The 15855-nt window shown below is 59.5% G+C and overlaps 1 protein-coding gene across 2 annotated transcripts in view; it reads right to left on the bottom strand.

Moving 5' to 3' along the window:
* Window positions 1-788: 788 nt before the first annotated feature.
* Window positions 789-15855, bottom strand: part of Ap3d1 (adaptor related protein complex 3 subunit delta 1) — a 35038-nt gene continuing 19971 nt past the window's right edge. For both annotated transcript variants that reach the window (XM_076558852.1, XM_076558851.1), the window contains exons 11-31: window positions 15659-15707; window positions 13727-13872; window positions 13096-13475; window positions 11878-12109; window positions 10674-10819; window positions 10149-10290; window positions 9613-9684; window positions 8720-8795; window positions 8444-8631; window positions 8154-8227; window positions 7447-7618; window positions 6429-6506; window positions 5746-5847; window positions 4135-4275; window positions 3878-3925; window positions 3215-3404; window positions 2880-2968; window positions 2678-2763; window positions 2293-2414; window positions 2043-2122; window positions 789-1721 (exon numbers count right to left, since the gene is read on the bottom strand). In XM_076558852.1, the coding sequence (XP_076414967.1) occupies window positions 1626-1721; window positions 2043-2122; window positions 2293-2414; window positions 2678-2763; window positions 2880-2968; window positions 3215-3404; window positions 3878-3925; window positions 4135-4275; window positions 5746-5847; window positions 6429-6506; window positions 7447-7618; window positions 8154-8227; window positions 8444-8631; window positions 8720-8795; window positions 9613-9684; window positions 10149-10290; window positions 10674-10819; window positions 11878-12109; window positions 13096-13475; window positions 13727-13872; window positions 15659-15707 (2709 nt within the window). In that variant the 3' untranslated portion in view covers window positions 789-1625. The remainder of the gene's footprint in view (window positions 1722-2042; window positions 2123-2292; window positions 2415-2677; window positions 2764-2879; window positions 2969-3214; window positions 3405-3877; window positions 3926-4134; window positions 4276-5745; window positions 5848-6428; window positions 6507-7446; window positions 7619-8153; window positions 8228-8443; window positions 8632-8719; window positions 8796-9612; window positions 9685-10148; window positions 10291-10673; window positions 10820-11877; window positions 12110-13095; window positions 13476-13726; window positions 13873-15658; window positions 15708-15855) is intronic.

Below are 15855 nucleotides of genomic sequence, written 5' to 3'. Positions count from 1 at the left end.
CCCTGTCTTTTGAAAGATGAAGGAAAAAAAAAGGGGGGGGGCTTGGGGGTTGAAGAAGCGGCTCAGCAGTTGGGGCTCTTGCAGCGCCCAGGTTTTCAGTGTGAGGGCTCGGCTCACCCCACCACCGGGAGCTGCAGGTCCAGGGAACCTAGCGCCCTCTCCTGGCACAAGATGTACACATGGTAGACAGAGACGTGATGGTAACCTTCATGTTTTTGTTTTGAGACAGGGTTTTCTGTGTAGCCCTGGTTGTCTCCTGCCTCTGCCTCCGGAGTGCTGATATTAAGGGTGTGCACCACCACTACATGATATAATTTTACAATCTCTTTTTTTTTTGTTTTTTTTTTGTTTTTTTGTTTTTTTGAGACAGAGTTTCTCTGTGTAGCTTTGCGCCTTTCCTGGAGCTCACTTGGTAGCCCAGGCTGGCCTCTAACTCACAGAGATCTACCTGGCTCTGCCTCCCGAGTGCTGGGATTAAAGGTGTGCGCCACCACCGCCCGGCTAACAGTCTTTTTTAAAAGGAGGAATGGCCAGACAGTTCAGTGATAGACAGCGTTTGCTGCCCATGCCCAAGGACCAGATTTGAAGGCCAGCACTGAGAGTGGAAAGCGATGGCGCAGGGCGGCCTGGCCTGTGGCGCTGCACTCATGCTCACACGGAAGTACTTAATGAGGGTGACAGCACCCACAGGAGGCGGCTGGGGGAACTCGCTGTCCCACCTGGGCCCTAGGAGCCTGAACGGCACACTGGCGACTGCTCTGCAGTACTGAGGACACAACAGGCAAACATGTTTTGCGACTCTTTATTGGGTCATCATGACACCGATCGTCAGCAGCGTGATATCTCTCTTCACATGGGAATGTCGACAGCAAATCAATCATGGAACATCATAGAGCTGGAGGTCACGTGGGGTCGGTAACGGTTCTCGGCATGCTCAGTGACAGCAGTCCTAGGACGGCCACCATCACCTCAGGAGGGCTCGGCTTGTGGCAGGACCCAGCTGAAGGGAGAGGCCAGGCTGGGCTCCGCTCCCCTTGCCGGGCACGGCTGGTGAGCACCGAGTGCTCGCAGGATGCACGGTCTCCACTGCAGGGCCTCAGCCTCCCCAGCTGTGGCCCAGCGCAGGGACAACCCCATGTGTAGTGACTGATTGAGGGCATGGACTGCGCCCCTCCACGGACCCCCAGACAGACCCCCGAATTCTGTTGAAGAGCAGAAATCAGAGGGCGGTCCCTGCTGCCAGCAGCCAAGCTGACCCACAAGCACACTCCAGCCACCTGGCCGCGCGGACGGGGAGAAGGGTGCTAAGAGCCGGCCGGGCACCCCTCCAGACACCTCCAGTCAGTCCCTCCAGAGGCGGCATGGGGGCACACAAGTGGGGCCACATCAGCCCCGCTGTTTGCTGGAAACCTGGGGGGAGCCCTGCCGGCTTGGGTTGGAATGGCCTTCCTTGCCAAGGGGGCGCAAGGGCAGAACAAAGAGGGTAACAGAGAGTTGATGCCCCACAGGGCCTCGGGTCACACAGTGGAGGCGGGCGTTACATTAATGCCGGGTGGGCACAGGACACAGGACAAGGAGGAGGAGGAGGCGAGGCCTGTGGCGGCCGTCTGCTCTGCCGGGCTCCTTCAGCACTGGGCCAGCGTGGTCTTCATCTCCTCCAGCAGGCTGCTGAGCAGCATGGCGTCACTGCACTTGCCATCCACCGACACGGAGCTCTCACCCTGGAGGCCACAGCACACTGCCCAGGCCTGTGGGGAGGGCCGCCCTCCTCCCTCACCCGGGGCCCAGGCCTCACTGGAGTTTTGAACCCAAATGCCCCAACTGGCCTGGATCTCTGATTCTGCTTCGGCCTCTGGAGTGCTCGGCAGGCAGGCAGCTGCGCACCCCACCCCGCCACGGGCCTGAGACAGGCTGAGCCCGCCCTGCCCTCCTCAGGCCCGGCTCACCCAGGGGGACCTGGTCTAACGGGGGTGGGGGTGGGGGAGCCCCGACAGGCAGGCTCAGCCTCTCCCTGAGGAGCAGCCGACGCGCTCTGAGCTCACCTTCTTCACCAGCAGGCAGACATGGTGGCCCTGGATGGAGCGGCTGTACATGGAGGCACAAGAGTCCACACGCTCCACAACTGGAACAGATGGGGAGTCAGGCCACACTTCCCGGGCTGCCAAGGGCTGGGGCCCATGGGAGACGGCACTTGGGGGCTGAGGGGAAGGCCCTGGGTGGGAAGGGACTGACTGGGGTCAGGGTGGCTCCTGTGACACTTGATGGAACCGCTGTCACTGTGACATTGCTCACCGGAAAAATGGTGGTGGAAACAGATCTTTGCCAGGAGGTTCTGGAAAGACATACTAATGCCATCGACTTTGATGGAGTTCATGCTTAGGTCTCCTGACTCCAGCAACTTGGCAAAGGCATCGCTGTGGAGGAGAGAACGGGGTGATGGCGGGCCTGGGTGTCAGGCCTGTACCCCAGCCCTGCCCCGGAATGCTGAGGCCAGAGGACTGCTCCGGGATCCAAGGCAGCCTGGGGTGTGCAGGGGACCAGGATCCGGCACCCAGGGCGGTCCCGGGGACAGAGCAGGGAAGATGTGGCCTCGGGAGAAAGCAGCAGACTGTCTCTGGAGGTCACCTCACCCCCCACCTCCCCCCGGGAGGCTCTGGGGGGGTGGAGGCACACACACCTGTAGCAGGGCGTGGTGATCAGGTAGGAACTACAGCTGAAGTGCAGCCGGAAGTCCAACTTCTCGTGGGTGGCCCCTTCGTCGTCCTGTGAGAAGGGAAGCTGCAGCTGTGGGGTGCCTGACACCCCGGGGCAGGGCAAAGGGGCTGGAGCCCGGGGGAGAGTGGGCTCAGCACTGGCCATGGCCGCTGCCCAGTGCCTACCTTGGCGATGAAGGACAGCGTGCCCTTGAGCTTCTGAGCCATGACGATGCTCTGAATGGTGAACACAAACTGCGCCTCATTGGAGACACCTGGGGGGGGACCCGGCACTCAGCAGGGCCGGGGTCTAAGCCAGCACTGACTCTAGGGTGTCACGGCTGGTGGGATGCTGGAGAGTCACAGAAACGGTGGGTTCCCTCTGCTGGCCCTAGACCCCAGCCTTGTCCCGGGCCTCAGCTGTCCCCGGAAGCTCTAGCTAAGTTCCTTGTGCAGGAGCCCAGGTAACAAGGGGAAGGAGCAGGCTGCCTTGTGAACGCTAGGGCCACGGGCGAGCTCACCAGGGGGCAGCTGGAAAGGCACGGGCACACCGTCATGCACCGACGAGCCCTCCGGCCGGGCCATCTTGGTGTTGAGCGAGTCCAGCACGTTGAGCTCCATGTTCTTCAGGAAGCTGCTGCTCTGGTTCTCCAGGATGACCGACACTGTCACTTGGCTGTCCTTCTGGAGGCTGGCTTGGATGTCGTAAGTCTGCATGAGTAAGGGCAGAGTCAAGAACCAGGGACCAGCTGAGGGGAGTGAGTGAGCTCCTGGCCAATATCAAGGACAGTGGCTGCTCTGTGAGGGCTGCCTGGGGCCCTCAGGACCTCGGCCTCCACACACTCCACACACTCTCCACACACTCCACACACTCTCCACACACACTCCACACTCTCTTCAAGAAGCTACACCAGCCCTTCTCTATTTGATTCTTTGAGACAAAGTCTTGCAATATGGTCCTGGTTGGTGTTGAACTTGGAATCCTCCCGCCTCTCGCCCCAATGTGCATGCTGCCATGGCCGCTTGGTCCCGTTAGCAACGCTGTCCTCACGTGGCCTGGCCACACTGGGCTCTGCAGCTGTGGCCGGGCTGCTGGCCACAGGCGCCAGCCCTGCAAGGCTTCTAGTGGCGGTGGTTTGCCCCCAGCAATGGCCATCCCCCTGCGGCAGCCCAGTGTCACTTACCACTTTAATGTACGAGTTCTCAGCCAGAAGGCAGTAGCTGGACATGGGCTGGGGAAGGAGAGACAGCGTCAGCTGTGGGTGACAGGGCCCTGGCCATCACAGGTATCTCATGGGACAGGGACAGGCTCACAAGGAGCAAGAGCCACCACCATGCGGTGTCAGCTCCCACCACAGAGCACAGTTTCCAGAGGTTCTGGTTCTCTCTGGACGGAAGCCATGTTTCCAGGCTGAGCTGGCAGGGTGGTGCGCATGCTCACCGGGATGGGCTCCTCCTCCTCCTCTGCCGCCGCCGCACCATTCTCCAGCGGGGCCACCTGCTTCCTCTTGGCTTTCTTTTTGTCTCGTGGCCTCTCCTCCTTCTCCTTCCTGTGCTTCTTCTTCTTGTGCCGGGAAGATTTCTGAAGCAGAGTCTGGGCTCAGGCCCTTGTTCCAGCAAGAGGCCCGGTCACCACTGTCCCTCACGTCACTCGGTGGGGGCCGCAGGAAGGGAGCAGGCGGGACAGCAAAGCTAGGACCCTGGGGCTGACAGGGCAGGGCAGGAGCCGCTCGGAGGGCAGGGGGTTAAGGTGGACAGATCAGTGAGACTGTCACCGCATGGGACCACAGCTCTCCCGGCCACATCACCGAGGAGGAGGAGGAGGAGGAGGAGGAGGAGGAGGAGGAGGAGGAGGAGGAGGAGGAGCGCTCACAGAGGCATGCCTATGTTCACATCCACCTGGGCAAACAACCCAGTGTCTATGGCTGGATGACAGACTGAAGACCAGTCACACACTGGAGCATCACAGAGCCACCCACAGGAGCAAGGCTCCCACACAACGCAGCATGGAGTGACTTCAAGAACATGGAGTGGCCAAGAGGTGGTGGCGCACACCTTTAATCCCAGCACTCGGGAGGCAGAGGCAGGAGGATCTCGGAGTTGGAGGCCAGCCTGGGCTACAGAGTGAGTTCCAGGACAGCCAGGACTACACAGAGAAACCCTGTGCTGAACAACCACACATGGGGCTGGAAAGATGGCTCAGTGGTTAAGAGCACTGACTGCTCTTCCAAAGGACCTGAGTTCAATTCCCAGCACCCGCATGGCAATGGCAGCTCACAACTGTCTATAACTCAAGATCTGACACCCTCAATCATACATGTAGCAAAACACCAATGCAAATAAAATAAAAAGAAAAACCACACACACACACACACCCAAAACCAAACCACAGGGCTTGGGGCTGGGTTGATGGCGTGGTGGTGAACAGTGCTTGCTGCTCAATCCTGAAGAAGCTCAGTTCAGATCCCAGGACCCATGGAGTAACATTCACAAACACAACTAAAATCAGCTTTTTTATGGGGGGGTGAGACGGGGTTTCTTAGACATTAGCCACCACACCAGGCAGACTTAAATAATCTTTTTGTTGGTTTTTCTTTTCTTTCTTTTTTTTGTTTTTGTTTTTTTTGAGACAGGGTTTCTCTGTGTAGCTTTGGAGCCTTTCCTGAATCTCTCTCTGTAGCCCAGGCTGGCCTCGAACTCACGGAGATCCGCCTGCCTCTGCCTTCCGAGTGCTGGGATTAAAGATGTGCGCCACTGCCACCCAGTGTTAAAATAATCTTTGGGGAAAAAAAAGGCGGCGGGGGTGTGTGTGTCTCAATGAGAGAGCCAGACAACAGAGGCCACCTAGTGTGGGACTCCATGACAGCCAATACGCAGAGCAGGCGAGTCCAGAGACAGAAAGGGGATTCAAGGGCGACAGGGGTCAGGAAGCGGTGTGGCAGACTGCTCATGAGGCTTCCTACTGGGGTGATGGAAGGTTCTGGAAGGAGATGGTGGGGAAGCATGAGAGCTGCAGGCACTTCAGGGAAGTGGTTGGTGCTGTGTGCCTCACCCTTTCCCGATCGTCGTCCACATCCTCGTCCTCTGGCTCCTCTCTCTTGAGCTCCTCACCCTCGTCCTTAGCTGGGGTGACAGTGCTCACAGCAAGCTCTTCCTGCAAAGCCGGGAAGGTCGGGGTGAGGTGGGGGATGGGGTGGGGGATGGGGTGGGGGATGGGGTGGAGGATGGGGTGGAGGATGGGGTGGGGGATGGAGTGGGGGATGGGGTGGAGGATGGGGTGGAGGATGGGGTGGGGGATGGAGTGGGGGATGGAATGGAGGATGGGGTGGAGGATGGGTGGGGGATGGGGTGGAGGATGGGGTGGAGGATGGGGTGGGGGATGGGGTGGAGGATGGGGTGGAGGATGGGGTGGAGGATGGGGTGGAGGATGGGGTGCTCTTCCCCCACTGCTCGGAGGGCTCCAGCTTGAGAAGCAATAGGGAACTCCGAGTCCCCCTAACCAGTGCTGCCCCCACCTGCGGGCGGGGGACACCCTCCAAAGGACACCTGTGGACAAAGGTCCTGCTGGCCACCACCCCTCTGCCTCCCTGAGCCTTGCTAAGCAGGGTCCACAGGACAGCCGACACAGGCTGACCAGGCCATCCCGGTGGGCTGGACCGCAGGGAGAAGCCTGGCACTGGCTGGCTGCTGTGGAAAGCAGGCGGCACCTTGAGGACACGCGGGGCAGGTACTCACTGTGGATGGGGCAGGAGCAGGGACAGCGGCAGGCGGCGGTGGCGGGGTGGTGGACAGCCAGAAGTCTAAGTCCTCACCCTGAAGCCACAAGAGGAACACTTTTGACAGAGGCAGGGAGGGCAAGGGCAAGGGCTGGGCTCCAGCTGGTGGCCACTCCTGCCGCCCTGCCCCAGCCCAGCCTGGCTGCTGTTAGCACAAGTCCTGGCTGCTGACCGGACCCCACAGGGGCTCGGCCAAGATGGCAGCAACAGCCACCAGTCAGTCGGGAAGCCAGCGGGGCTAAGTGGTGACTGGAGCGGGGTTAGAGCCAAGCAGCAGGTTCTCACACTGGCTCAGGCTGGCCTAGCAGTCATGGCGATCCTTTCCCCCAGTCTCCGGAGTGCTGGGACCCATCCTGCATGTGAGCTGGCTGCTGGTGCAACCTGGGCAAGAGACCGACAGGCAGTCTCCAACACGCCACCCCACCAGGCCATACCTCAGAGGCTGGCTGCATTGATGGGTGGGACCCTGGGCTTGATCCCAGCCTTCACAAATAAAATCTATTTTTAGCCAGGCCTGTTATGAAGCTGAGGCAGGAGGATTGCAAATTCAAGGTCAGCCTGGACAACTCAGTGAGATCTAGTTCAAAATGCAATGTAAAAAGTATCCTGTTTGAGTCGAGTATTGTGGCGCACGCCTTTAATCTCAGCACTTGGGCGAAAGAGGCAGATGGATCTCTGTGGGTTCAAGTCTAGCCTGGTCTACAGAGTGAGTTCCAGGATGACCAGAGCTACAATGTGAGACTCTGTCTCAAAAAAACCAAAAACCAAAAACCAAACCAAACCGAAGCAGCCTGGGGATGGGCAGAGTGAGCACCACCTCCCCAGCATGTGCCCAGGCCTGGTCCCAGCACTCAGTTGGTTTGCAGAAGGCTAGCCCAGAACAGCGGCTCCCTGGGCATGGCCCTCGCTGGGCTTGCACGGTCCCACCCTCTGCGGCCCTGGCTCTGCACCGGCCGGAGCCTGGGGCCCTCACACACCTTCTTGTCCTTCTTCTTCTTCTCCCTCTCTCTCTCCTTGGGCTTCTTCTCCTTCTTTCTGGGCTTCTTGCTCTTCTTCTCCACCCCGGGGACGCCCTCCTTCTCAGGGGACTTCACAGTCTCAGCATTCCTGTGTTTCTGGACAGGCAGCTTCTCGCTGTCAGCCAAGGGCCTTGGGGAGGAGGAGGGGGGTCACCAGGTGAGCTGTGACCCCCCCCCCCGGGGCTGCTGGCCCCACAGATCCTGAGGCTCCAGCAAGTCCCCAGACAGCTACAGTTCCGGGAGCACTGACCCCATTCCCTCCCACATTCCGGATGTGAACAGTGCGGCCCATGCCCACGTGGGATGTGGGTGTCTGTCCAGGTGCACACGTGTCCAGTCACGGGGAGGGCAGAGGGCAGTGCCCCTCCTTTTCCTGTTACTCTCCGCTGGACCTTTGGGCAGGGTCTGTCTCTTACTGACCCGGAGCCCCCTCACTCAACCAGGCTGGCTGCCAGCGGGCTCCTGGGTTCTGGGGGCCAGGGCAGGCTCTTAACGAGCGCTGGAGAGGAGCTCGGGCCTTCCGGCTCACAGCGCAGGCGCCGTGCCGGGCACACCGCAGAGCCCCCGCCATGGCCAGGGATTGTCTCAGCGCCCCGGGAATGGGGATCTCACCACTGAAGAGCAACCCCACCCAGTCTTCGGTCTGTTCCTCACCCATCACTTACTTGTCCAGGTCAATGTCCAGCGCCCTGTAGGGGTCATTGGGGTCCTTGTCATCCTCATCACTAGGCAGAGCATTCTGAGGGATGGAGAGGTCAGGGCTCAGTCAACTAGCAACCATGCTGTCCTGGGGGAGGCTCACTTCGGCCCCAAATCACAGAACTGCCTGGACAGTCATGCCCACACCACCCATGTGCCAGCTGCCCAAGGTAAGGGCCATGGCTGCCAGCTCACAGACTGGAGTAAAACCATGTCCATCGTGGAGGGCTGTGTGACAGGGCGGGCAGGGACTGACCTCGGGCATCTCCTCGGTGACGATGTCCACGCGCTGGGCGGGGGCGATGTCCTCGTCGCTCTCTGTGGGCAGGGAGCTGTGGCGACGCTTGCCCTTCTCCTTCTTCTTCCTCTTCTTGTCCTTCTCCAGGCGCTGCCGGTGCCGCCGCTGCTCCTCCAGCTTTACATACTGGTCCGACATGGGCATGCCTGCGGGGACATGTGGATGGCCAGAGCTCACGGACGCCCGCAACTCTGTCACGTCCCACACATGAACCCAAGACAAGGAGACACTCGCCTGGAACTTTCAGAGGCACTGAGAGGTCGATCTGCACCACAGGAATGTGCTCCACGCCTGGTGCATCCTGGTATCGCTGAAAGAGGGACCACAGGGTGTCAATGTGCCTCGGGGACTCAGGAGAGGGGAACCCTGTGTGCCAGAGAATGGTGGCCCCCATTGCAGCATGGGAGCATTACTCATATGCTTCAGGTTCCATAGTCGGTGGGGGCCGGGGACCACAGCCATGGAAAGTGATGTCATAGGCTATTTACACCTAAATCTATCCACGATCGTCACTTTTTTGGACTCGGACTAGAGGCCGGCCTCAACCTCACTCTGTAGCCAAGGGGCGACCTTAGATTTCTGCTTCTCCGGTCTGTCTCCTGACCCCTAGGTGACCACACCTGGTTGTGTGGTCCTGGGGATGGAACCCAAAGCTCACACATGCCGGGCAGGGGCTCTACTCACAGAGCCCTGGGGCTAGGACCAATAATGCCTGCTCTGTCCACCTGAGAAAGCAGTGCACATTTAACCCCAGAGCAGGTGTCCCTTGCACCCTGGGGGGCTGAGAACTCTCCTCCTCAGCTACAGGGTTCACCAGCGACTCTGATACACTGCAGGATCTGGCTGAAACCCCTTAGGGCCCTGAGGAACTGCCAAGAGCTGAGATGCCAGCACTTCTTGTAGGTCCAATGGGCCAGCGGGGCAGAGCATGCACCTCCAGGCAGTCTAGATGGGCTCCACCTAGAACGGCCAGGCTCTCTACCAAGACCTGGACGCAGCCCAGCTCTGCTCAGCTGTAGCTGGGACTACACATGCACAGCTCCCTCCCCAAGGCATGGCCCTAAGTACGTTACCCTCTTGGAGGGTTCAGTATGGCAGCTGGTGGGGGGCTCTCAAGGACCACTTGCCTTCTGTGGGGACGGGGAGCTCTTGATGTAGAAAGGGTTGTTGGCTTGCTCCTGCTTCCGGGCCTCTCGCCGCTGTGGGGACAGGACTCTACGTGAGTATGTGTGTCAGAAAAGTGCCCGTCCATCTCCCAAGACCCAGGTGGGCAGGGAGGAGTCATAGTAGGAAACATGAGGACCCCCTCAAGGGGCAGAGCTCCCGGGTAGGCCGACCGCTGAGCCTATCTATCTCCCAGGAGCAGCACTCAGGAATGGGCAGACAGACCACCTGAGGTTCTGGCCTCCTGGGAGCAGAACTGGCCTGGGTCTGCCCACCCTGGTGTTCCTGCTGAGGGTCCAGGAAAGGGGGCTCATGGGAGGGGCTGGGCCACCAGGAGGGCAAGGTGGAAGCTAAGGGTCCTCTGGCCTGGGTCACAGGCTGGGTCTGGTTGTATGGCAGAGCCTCAGGTGCCCCTAGGCCCGACCATCAGCTACTCTTTGTAAGGAGACCCAAACTGGGTTCTGCCCTGTGCTGGGTGCTCCTGAAACGGCATGCTCACCCGGGCTAACTCTTCCTCGTCCTCCTCAGGCTGCCGGCGCCGTGCGTGCCTGGGCTCCTCTTCATGGAAGATGGCCTTGGGTTTCTCATCCTCAGACTCACTGTCCGAAGGTGGCTCATTGATCCAGGCATCCAGGTCTAGGCTGGGATGTACAGAGGAGGTCACATGGTGGCCTGGTCTCCTCTGTGTTGGCCCACCATATGCCTGTGACATCTCTCAACATCAGCATCACAGGGACCAGGCAAGGCAGGATGCCATAGCCCCAGAGAGAAGACACAGAGATGGGAAGGCAGGAAGCCTGGGAGGAAACAGCAGACCAGGACAGGGGCCATGGAATCTAGGAGGACTATGACCGGCAAGGGTACTCCCAGAAGGACCAGAGAACAGGGGTGCACAGCACCAGAGTGGCCGTCTCTTGTTCCCTTGGATGGTAGCTGGTCCTGGGGCATGGGAGCCGCTAATTCCCTACATCAGGGACACTTGAGTGGCTGCAGCCCCATCAGTCCCCACGTCCCCAATCCTCACCCTTCAGGAACTGGGACCTTCTTCTGGGCCTTGGGGGCCACGGGGTTCAGTTCACCAGCGAACAAGGCGCTCACTTCCTCGGCCACCGGCACACCTTTAGCCTGTAGCTTCTGCACGTGCTTGACCAGCTGCAGGATGCAGGACGCCTAGGGGAGCAGGGGTCACGAGTGGCGTGCCTGAGCATACGGTGCGGGGCCTGTCCTCCCCATTCGCTCTGCCAGAGACCTCATCAAGTCTTACTGTCTCAGACAGGGAGACAAGGCCCACCAGGGTCAGAACAGGAGGGAGCTCAGTAATGTCATCTCCGGGGGGGGCCCCGGGGAGCCCCTCAATCCTGTGCTGGCTCGAATTCTCAAGACACAGCTGTACAATCAATCAGGGTGGGTTCCTCCTTCCCACGGGGCTCAGCCGGGGAAGCTCCTCGACCACAGATGCGCCAGCACCCACACCTGACCTCTTCAAAGGGTCCCCAGAGACCGAGCAGAAGCCTCATGGCACCTGGTTCAGTGGGAACCTACATTACTATGAGGTGCCAGGAGCAGCCTTGGCCACTGGGCCCCATGCCCAGGTATCAGCCCAGGACCTTGGCCAGGCTGTCCCAGGCTGGGCATGAAGACACTGCACATGCCTGAGACACACACCTCCGGGTTCAAGCCCCGTCCCACAACACACCAACAGAGAGGATCCCAAACCAGCTCCCAGAGCAGCAGCAGGGCCTGCCCATCTCCTAGGCCGCTTCTCATCCACACCACAACCCCTGCTCACGGACCCCAGGCCTCAGATGGGCAGAGCTAGGAGAGACCTTAACAATTCACTTTAGAAATGGGAGAAAATCCCTTCCATCTACTGGCTCTGTCCAGGACAAGGACCTAGAAGGAGACCAAGAGCGTCTCTAGACATGGGGGTCCCTGGTAACGCTACCCGCCCTGTGAGTCCAGACCTAGCTATGTGGGCACACACGTTCACACAGCATCCCAGCTGGAGGTGTGTTGGGGGCAGGAACTGCGGGATCTTTAGGAGGCGCCCTGCTGGAGGCTCTGCTGCCTCACATGAGGTGTGAGCAGACAGCCCCCACTCCTGACGGACACCATGCCAGCCCTGGATGTGCTCACAGGGCACGAGCTGTGGCCAACCGTCCTCTCTGACGCTGCCCCTGTCAGGTGCAGTCTCGACCACGAGCAGAGCCCCAGCCTGCAGGCCTTACCCGCTCCTGCACCTCCAGGTCAGCGCTCTGCACAAACTGCGGCAGCCGCTCCACCAGCAGCTGGGTGACCTCCTGCGCAGCCTCGGTGTCGGCGGCCTGCTCCTTCTGCTGCAGGATGGACGCGTACAGCTTTACCACGTTCTGCACATACACAGCCTGGATGTGGCCGGGCAGTGTGGTGACCTTGGGCCGCAGCATGGCCTCCAGGGTTTGCTGGGGCGCCTGCAGGTGCCTGGGGGACAGGGGCTGCATGAGGCTACTGAGCACACTCACAGGCCCACCCCACAAGGAAGCCAGGGCAGGGATGTGGGGTCTCGACTTCTCAGCTAAAGTGCAAACTTGGGGCACTCGCTTTCACTAAGAAGTGGGGAACTAAGTAAGAACCACGAATTCCACAAAAAGGGACACGGTTTGAAGAACCACGGCAAAGATGAGACTATCACCAGCAGGCACAGAGGACCCATGTGACCCACGTGCTGCCGTCACTGTTCTTGGTAAACAGCGTGTGCTGGCATGGACTGTATTGCCTGGCTTCAGCTCTCAGCACCACAAACCAAGCACTCCTCAACGCACTTCTGACATCCATGTGCACTCTGTGGCTGCCCTGTGGGTTCAGAGAGGAGACCCCCACTGGGTCCTCAAAGGAGCACTGATAAGTGGCTGCCATGGGCTGAGCCCTGGGGCACTGGGAGGTGCTAAGTAAATTTTGTGACTCTTCCAGAGAAATGTGCTCTCCAGTAGACTTCCGGGACAAGTTGGATATTTAACAACAAATCGACACCTGCTCTGGGTCACAGCTGTCATGTGTCCTTGAGGCCAGGTATCTGAGGTGGCATGTAGTACTAGTCACCCCGGCCTACCCACCTACATGCTCCTGGAGCCTGGCAAGAGGGCACAGCAGCTGCCGTGTGGAGCTCTCCCAGGGCAATCTCAGGGCTGGTGGGACAAGCCTATCATCGCTGTATGGGGAGGCCTGGCTGAGGGTGGCAGCCTGCCCAGCTAGCAAGACCCTTGAAACAGAACGGATCTTTCGGTGGCCTATGAACTAGAGGGCTCTCCACAGCCAGTGTGACCCACGTGGCCAACCACTCTATGGAGGGAGACAAACAGGGACTTGGGCAGGGCAGCCCAGGAGTGACCATCTTTCAGGCAGAGGGTCTGCCACACATCCCTCCACCAGGCCACACTGGGCCCCCTCTGAGGGCCACACCAACTCACTCCGAGAACTCCCCGCAGATCCAGGCGGCCGCGTAGAGCACCTCACAGATGCCATTGCGCTGGGTGCTGCTGGTCACAAGGTGGGCGCTGTCAAGCAGTGCCGACATCTGAGACACGGCGAACTTGCGGATGGCCTTGACCCGGATGGCCACATCGAGCATCTGTGCGGCGATGAGGTGGCCGTGGCGGGTGCCCTCCAGCCGCGTCAGCTCCACGAGGATGCTGATGTACCACTCGAAGTTGGTGATGTGCTGGTAGTTGGACTGGCTGCAGATGTCAATGATCTTGGTGAGCAGCTCATCGCGATAGGTGGTGCCCTCGGCCTTGTCCACGTGGGTCATTAGCTTCTTCACGATCTCCATCAGGTTCTTCTTGGACACCTGCGGGAGAAGAGCCTGCTGGTCAGCACAGGTGGACGTGACCGGCTGTGAGATGACAGCTGAGACTGAGTTCAGGAACCCACGAGGGCCGGCTTCTTCCCCAGACAGCAGTCACCCCGGGCAGGAGTCAGCATGTGTCTGACTAGGGGAGGCTGACGGAGGCCCCATTCCCTGCAGCTGGGACAGGTGCCGCCCACTGAGCCGGGTGCTGAAGCTGCAAGGGCCCGCGTCCTAGGCACAGGGACACACACCATTCCATAGAGCAGGTCGAGTGCGCGCAGGCGGATGGACTCGTCCTTGTCATCCAGGCACTGCAGGATCAGGTCCTTGTGGGACTGCACAGACTTGGGGTGCGTCTTCAGGATCTTAGACATGGCCAGCAGCCCCAGGTACTTTACTGTGGAGACCAAGTGGCCATTAGCTTACAGACACCCAGTGGAATACCATGGCCAATGGGTGCAACGGAGGAATGTGTCACCACTTCTGGCCACTGTGGCCCCAGCTGGCACTTTTGTGATGCCCACCCCCCAACCTATCACAGCATGGTCCACAGGCACGGCCTTCTGGAAACCGGGGCAGCAGGTGTCAGGACCCGGCAGGGTAGGAACCGCGTGTGTACTATGCGCAGGCCTAGCAGCAGAGTGTGGGCTGCTCCTCCAGAAGAGCCGAGTCTGGTTCCCAGCACACATCGGGCAGCTCTGACGCAAGTCCAGCTCCAGGGCATTAGGTGCCTCCAGTCTCCATAGGCACTGGGATTTCTGAGCACAGACCCACTCATGAACGCCTAATTACAAATGGCAAAAACTTACAAAGAACTTAAAAATATGTGTATTAAAAAAAGGAACCAGCCGGGTGGTTGTGGTGCACGCCTTTAATGCCAGCACTTGGGAGGCAGAGGTAGGCGGCTCTACAGAGCAAGTTCCAGGACAGCCTGGGCTTCATAGAGAAACCCTGTCTCAAACAAAACAAAACAAGGGCTGGAGAGATGGCTCAGCGGTTAAGGCACTGGCTGCTCTTCCAGAGGTCCTGAGTTCAATTCCCAGAAACCACATGGTGGCTCACAACCATCTGTAATGAGATCTCGCGCCCTCTTCTGGCCTGCAGGCAGACATGCTGTATACATAATAAAAAAATAAATCTTTAAAAAAAACAAAACAAAAACCCAAACAAAAAGAACAGCAGTGATGGTGGTCTAAGGACCATGCCCACATGCTCTAAAGGTCACTCTGGCCCAGTGTGGGCCTCACGGAAAAGTGGGGAGACTGAAGCAGAGCCACAGACGACAGCTCTGCACCCAGAAGCCTCAATCTGCGACAGGTTCTGAGGTGGCCGCTCATCAACAGATGGCCCAGCCTGCCACCTGGTCTGGGTCAGTAGGCGACCCGTTCTGGAGCAGTGTGAGACACAAGGAAGGCAAGAGCAGGTCACCATACACTCCCTCCCTGAGGGCCAGGCCGACGCCAGCCTGAGGCTCTGCACCTGAACCCTGGCTCTGCCTCCACCTCCCAAGGGCTACCCTAACAGGTGTACCCGCACACCAGCCTCCCTCTCCTTCAATGAAAAACAATCCCATTTTTATTTGTATGGGGGTGTACACCAAGGTCAGCAGACCATTTGTAAACGTCATTTCTCTTCCCACCACGTGGGGTCCAGGGAAGGAATCAGGGCGTCCGGCAGGTGTGGTGGCAAGCCGCTGTATCGACGGAGCCATCTCGCCAGCCCGTTCTGCTTTGAGACAGGGCGTCGTAGTGTGGAACCAGGCTGGCCCTGAACTCCCAACTCTCCTGCAGCGCCTCCTGCTCCGCAGACCTTACAGTGATTATTTCTGAGACGAGGTTTATGCAGCCCAGGCTAGCCTCGAACTCGTTAGGCAGCCAGACATGACCTGGTTTCTGAGGCACAGGCAGGTCTGGATCCTGAACCTGACACACTCACGAGTGAGCGCAAACAGCCGAGCCTGAGTGCAGCCCAGACCATCCCGTGCTGCTGTCTCCACACTACATTCGGTCCGGCCCCACCGTTCAAGGGTGGGCAGCACCCAGTGCCCTCCCCACGGTGACCCGACTGCCCGACCCAGTCAGTGTGCTGGAGCGCACAAGGACAGCAGAGGGCGGGCGGCCAGGTGGGCTCTGAACCCCAGGCACGGCATTCAGGCATGGTCCCTGGCAGGGGCGGTCACTTACAGTTCTGGTCCGAGTCTTCTATCAGTATCCTCAGCTTCTGAACGCAGAGCTGAGGAGGAACGTCACACTGGTCAGGCTTTCCCTGGCAGGCTCCAGCTGGTCTCTACCCCACCACCATGCTCTGCAGCCTGTCACCAGCCCTGACCAATGGCATGCATGTGGGTACAGGAAGGGGAGGTGACTGCAGCCTTCTCACT

The sequence above is a fragment of the Peromyscus maniculatus genome, chromosome 22, assembly GCF_049852395.1.
Source record: "Peromyscus maniculatus bairdii isolate BWxNUB_F1_BW_parent chromosome 22, HU_Pman_BW_mat_3.1, whole genome shotgun sequence".
Taxonomy (NCBI): Eukaryota; Metazoa; Chordata; class Mammalia; order Rodentia; family Cricetidae; genus Peromyscus; species Peromyscus maniculatus.
The sequence above is the reverse complement of the archived record's forward strand: the minus strand, read 5'-3'. Positions and strand labels throughout refer to the sequence as shown.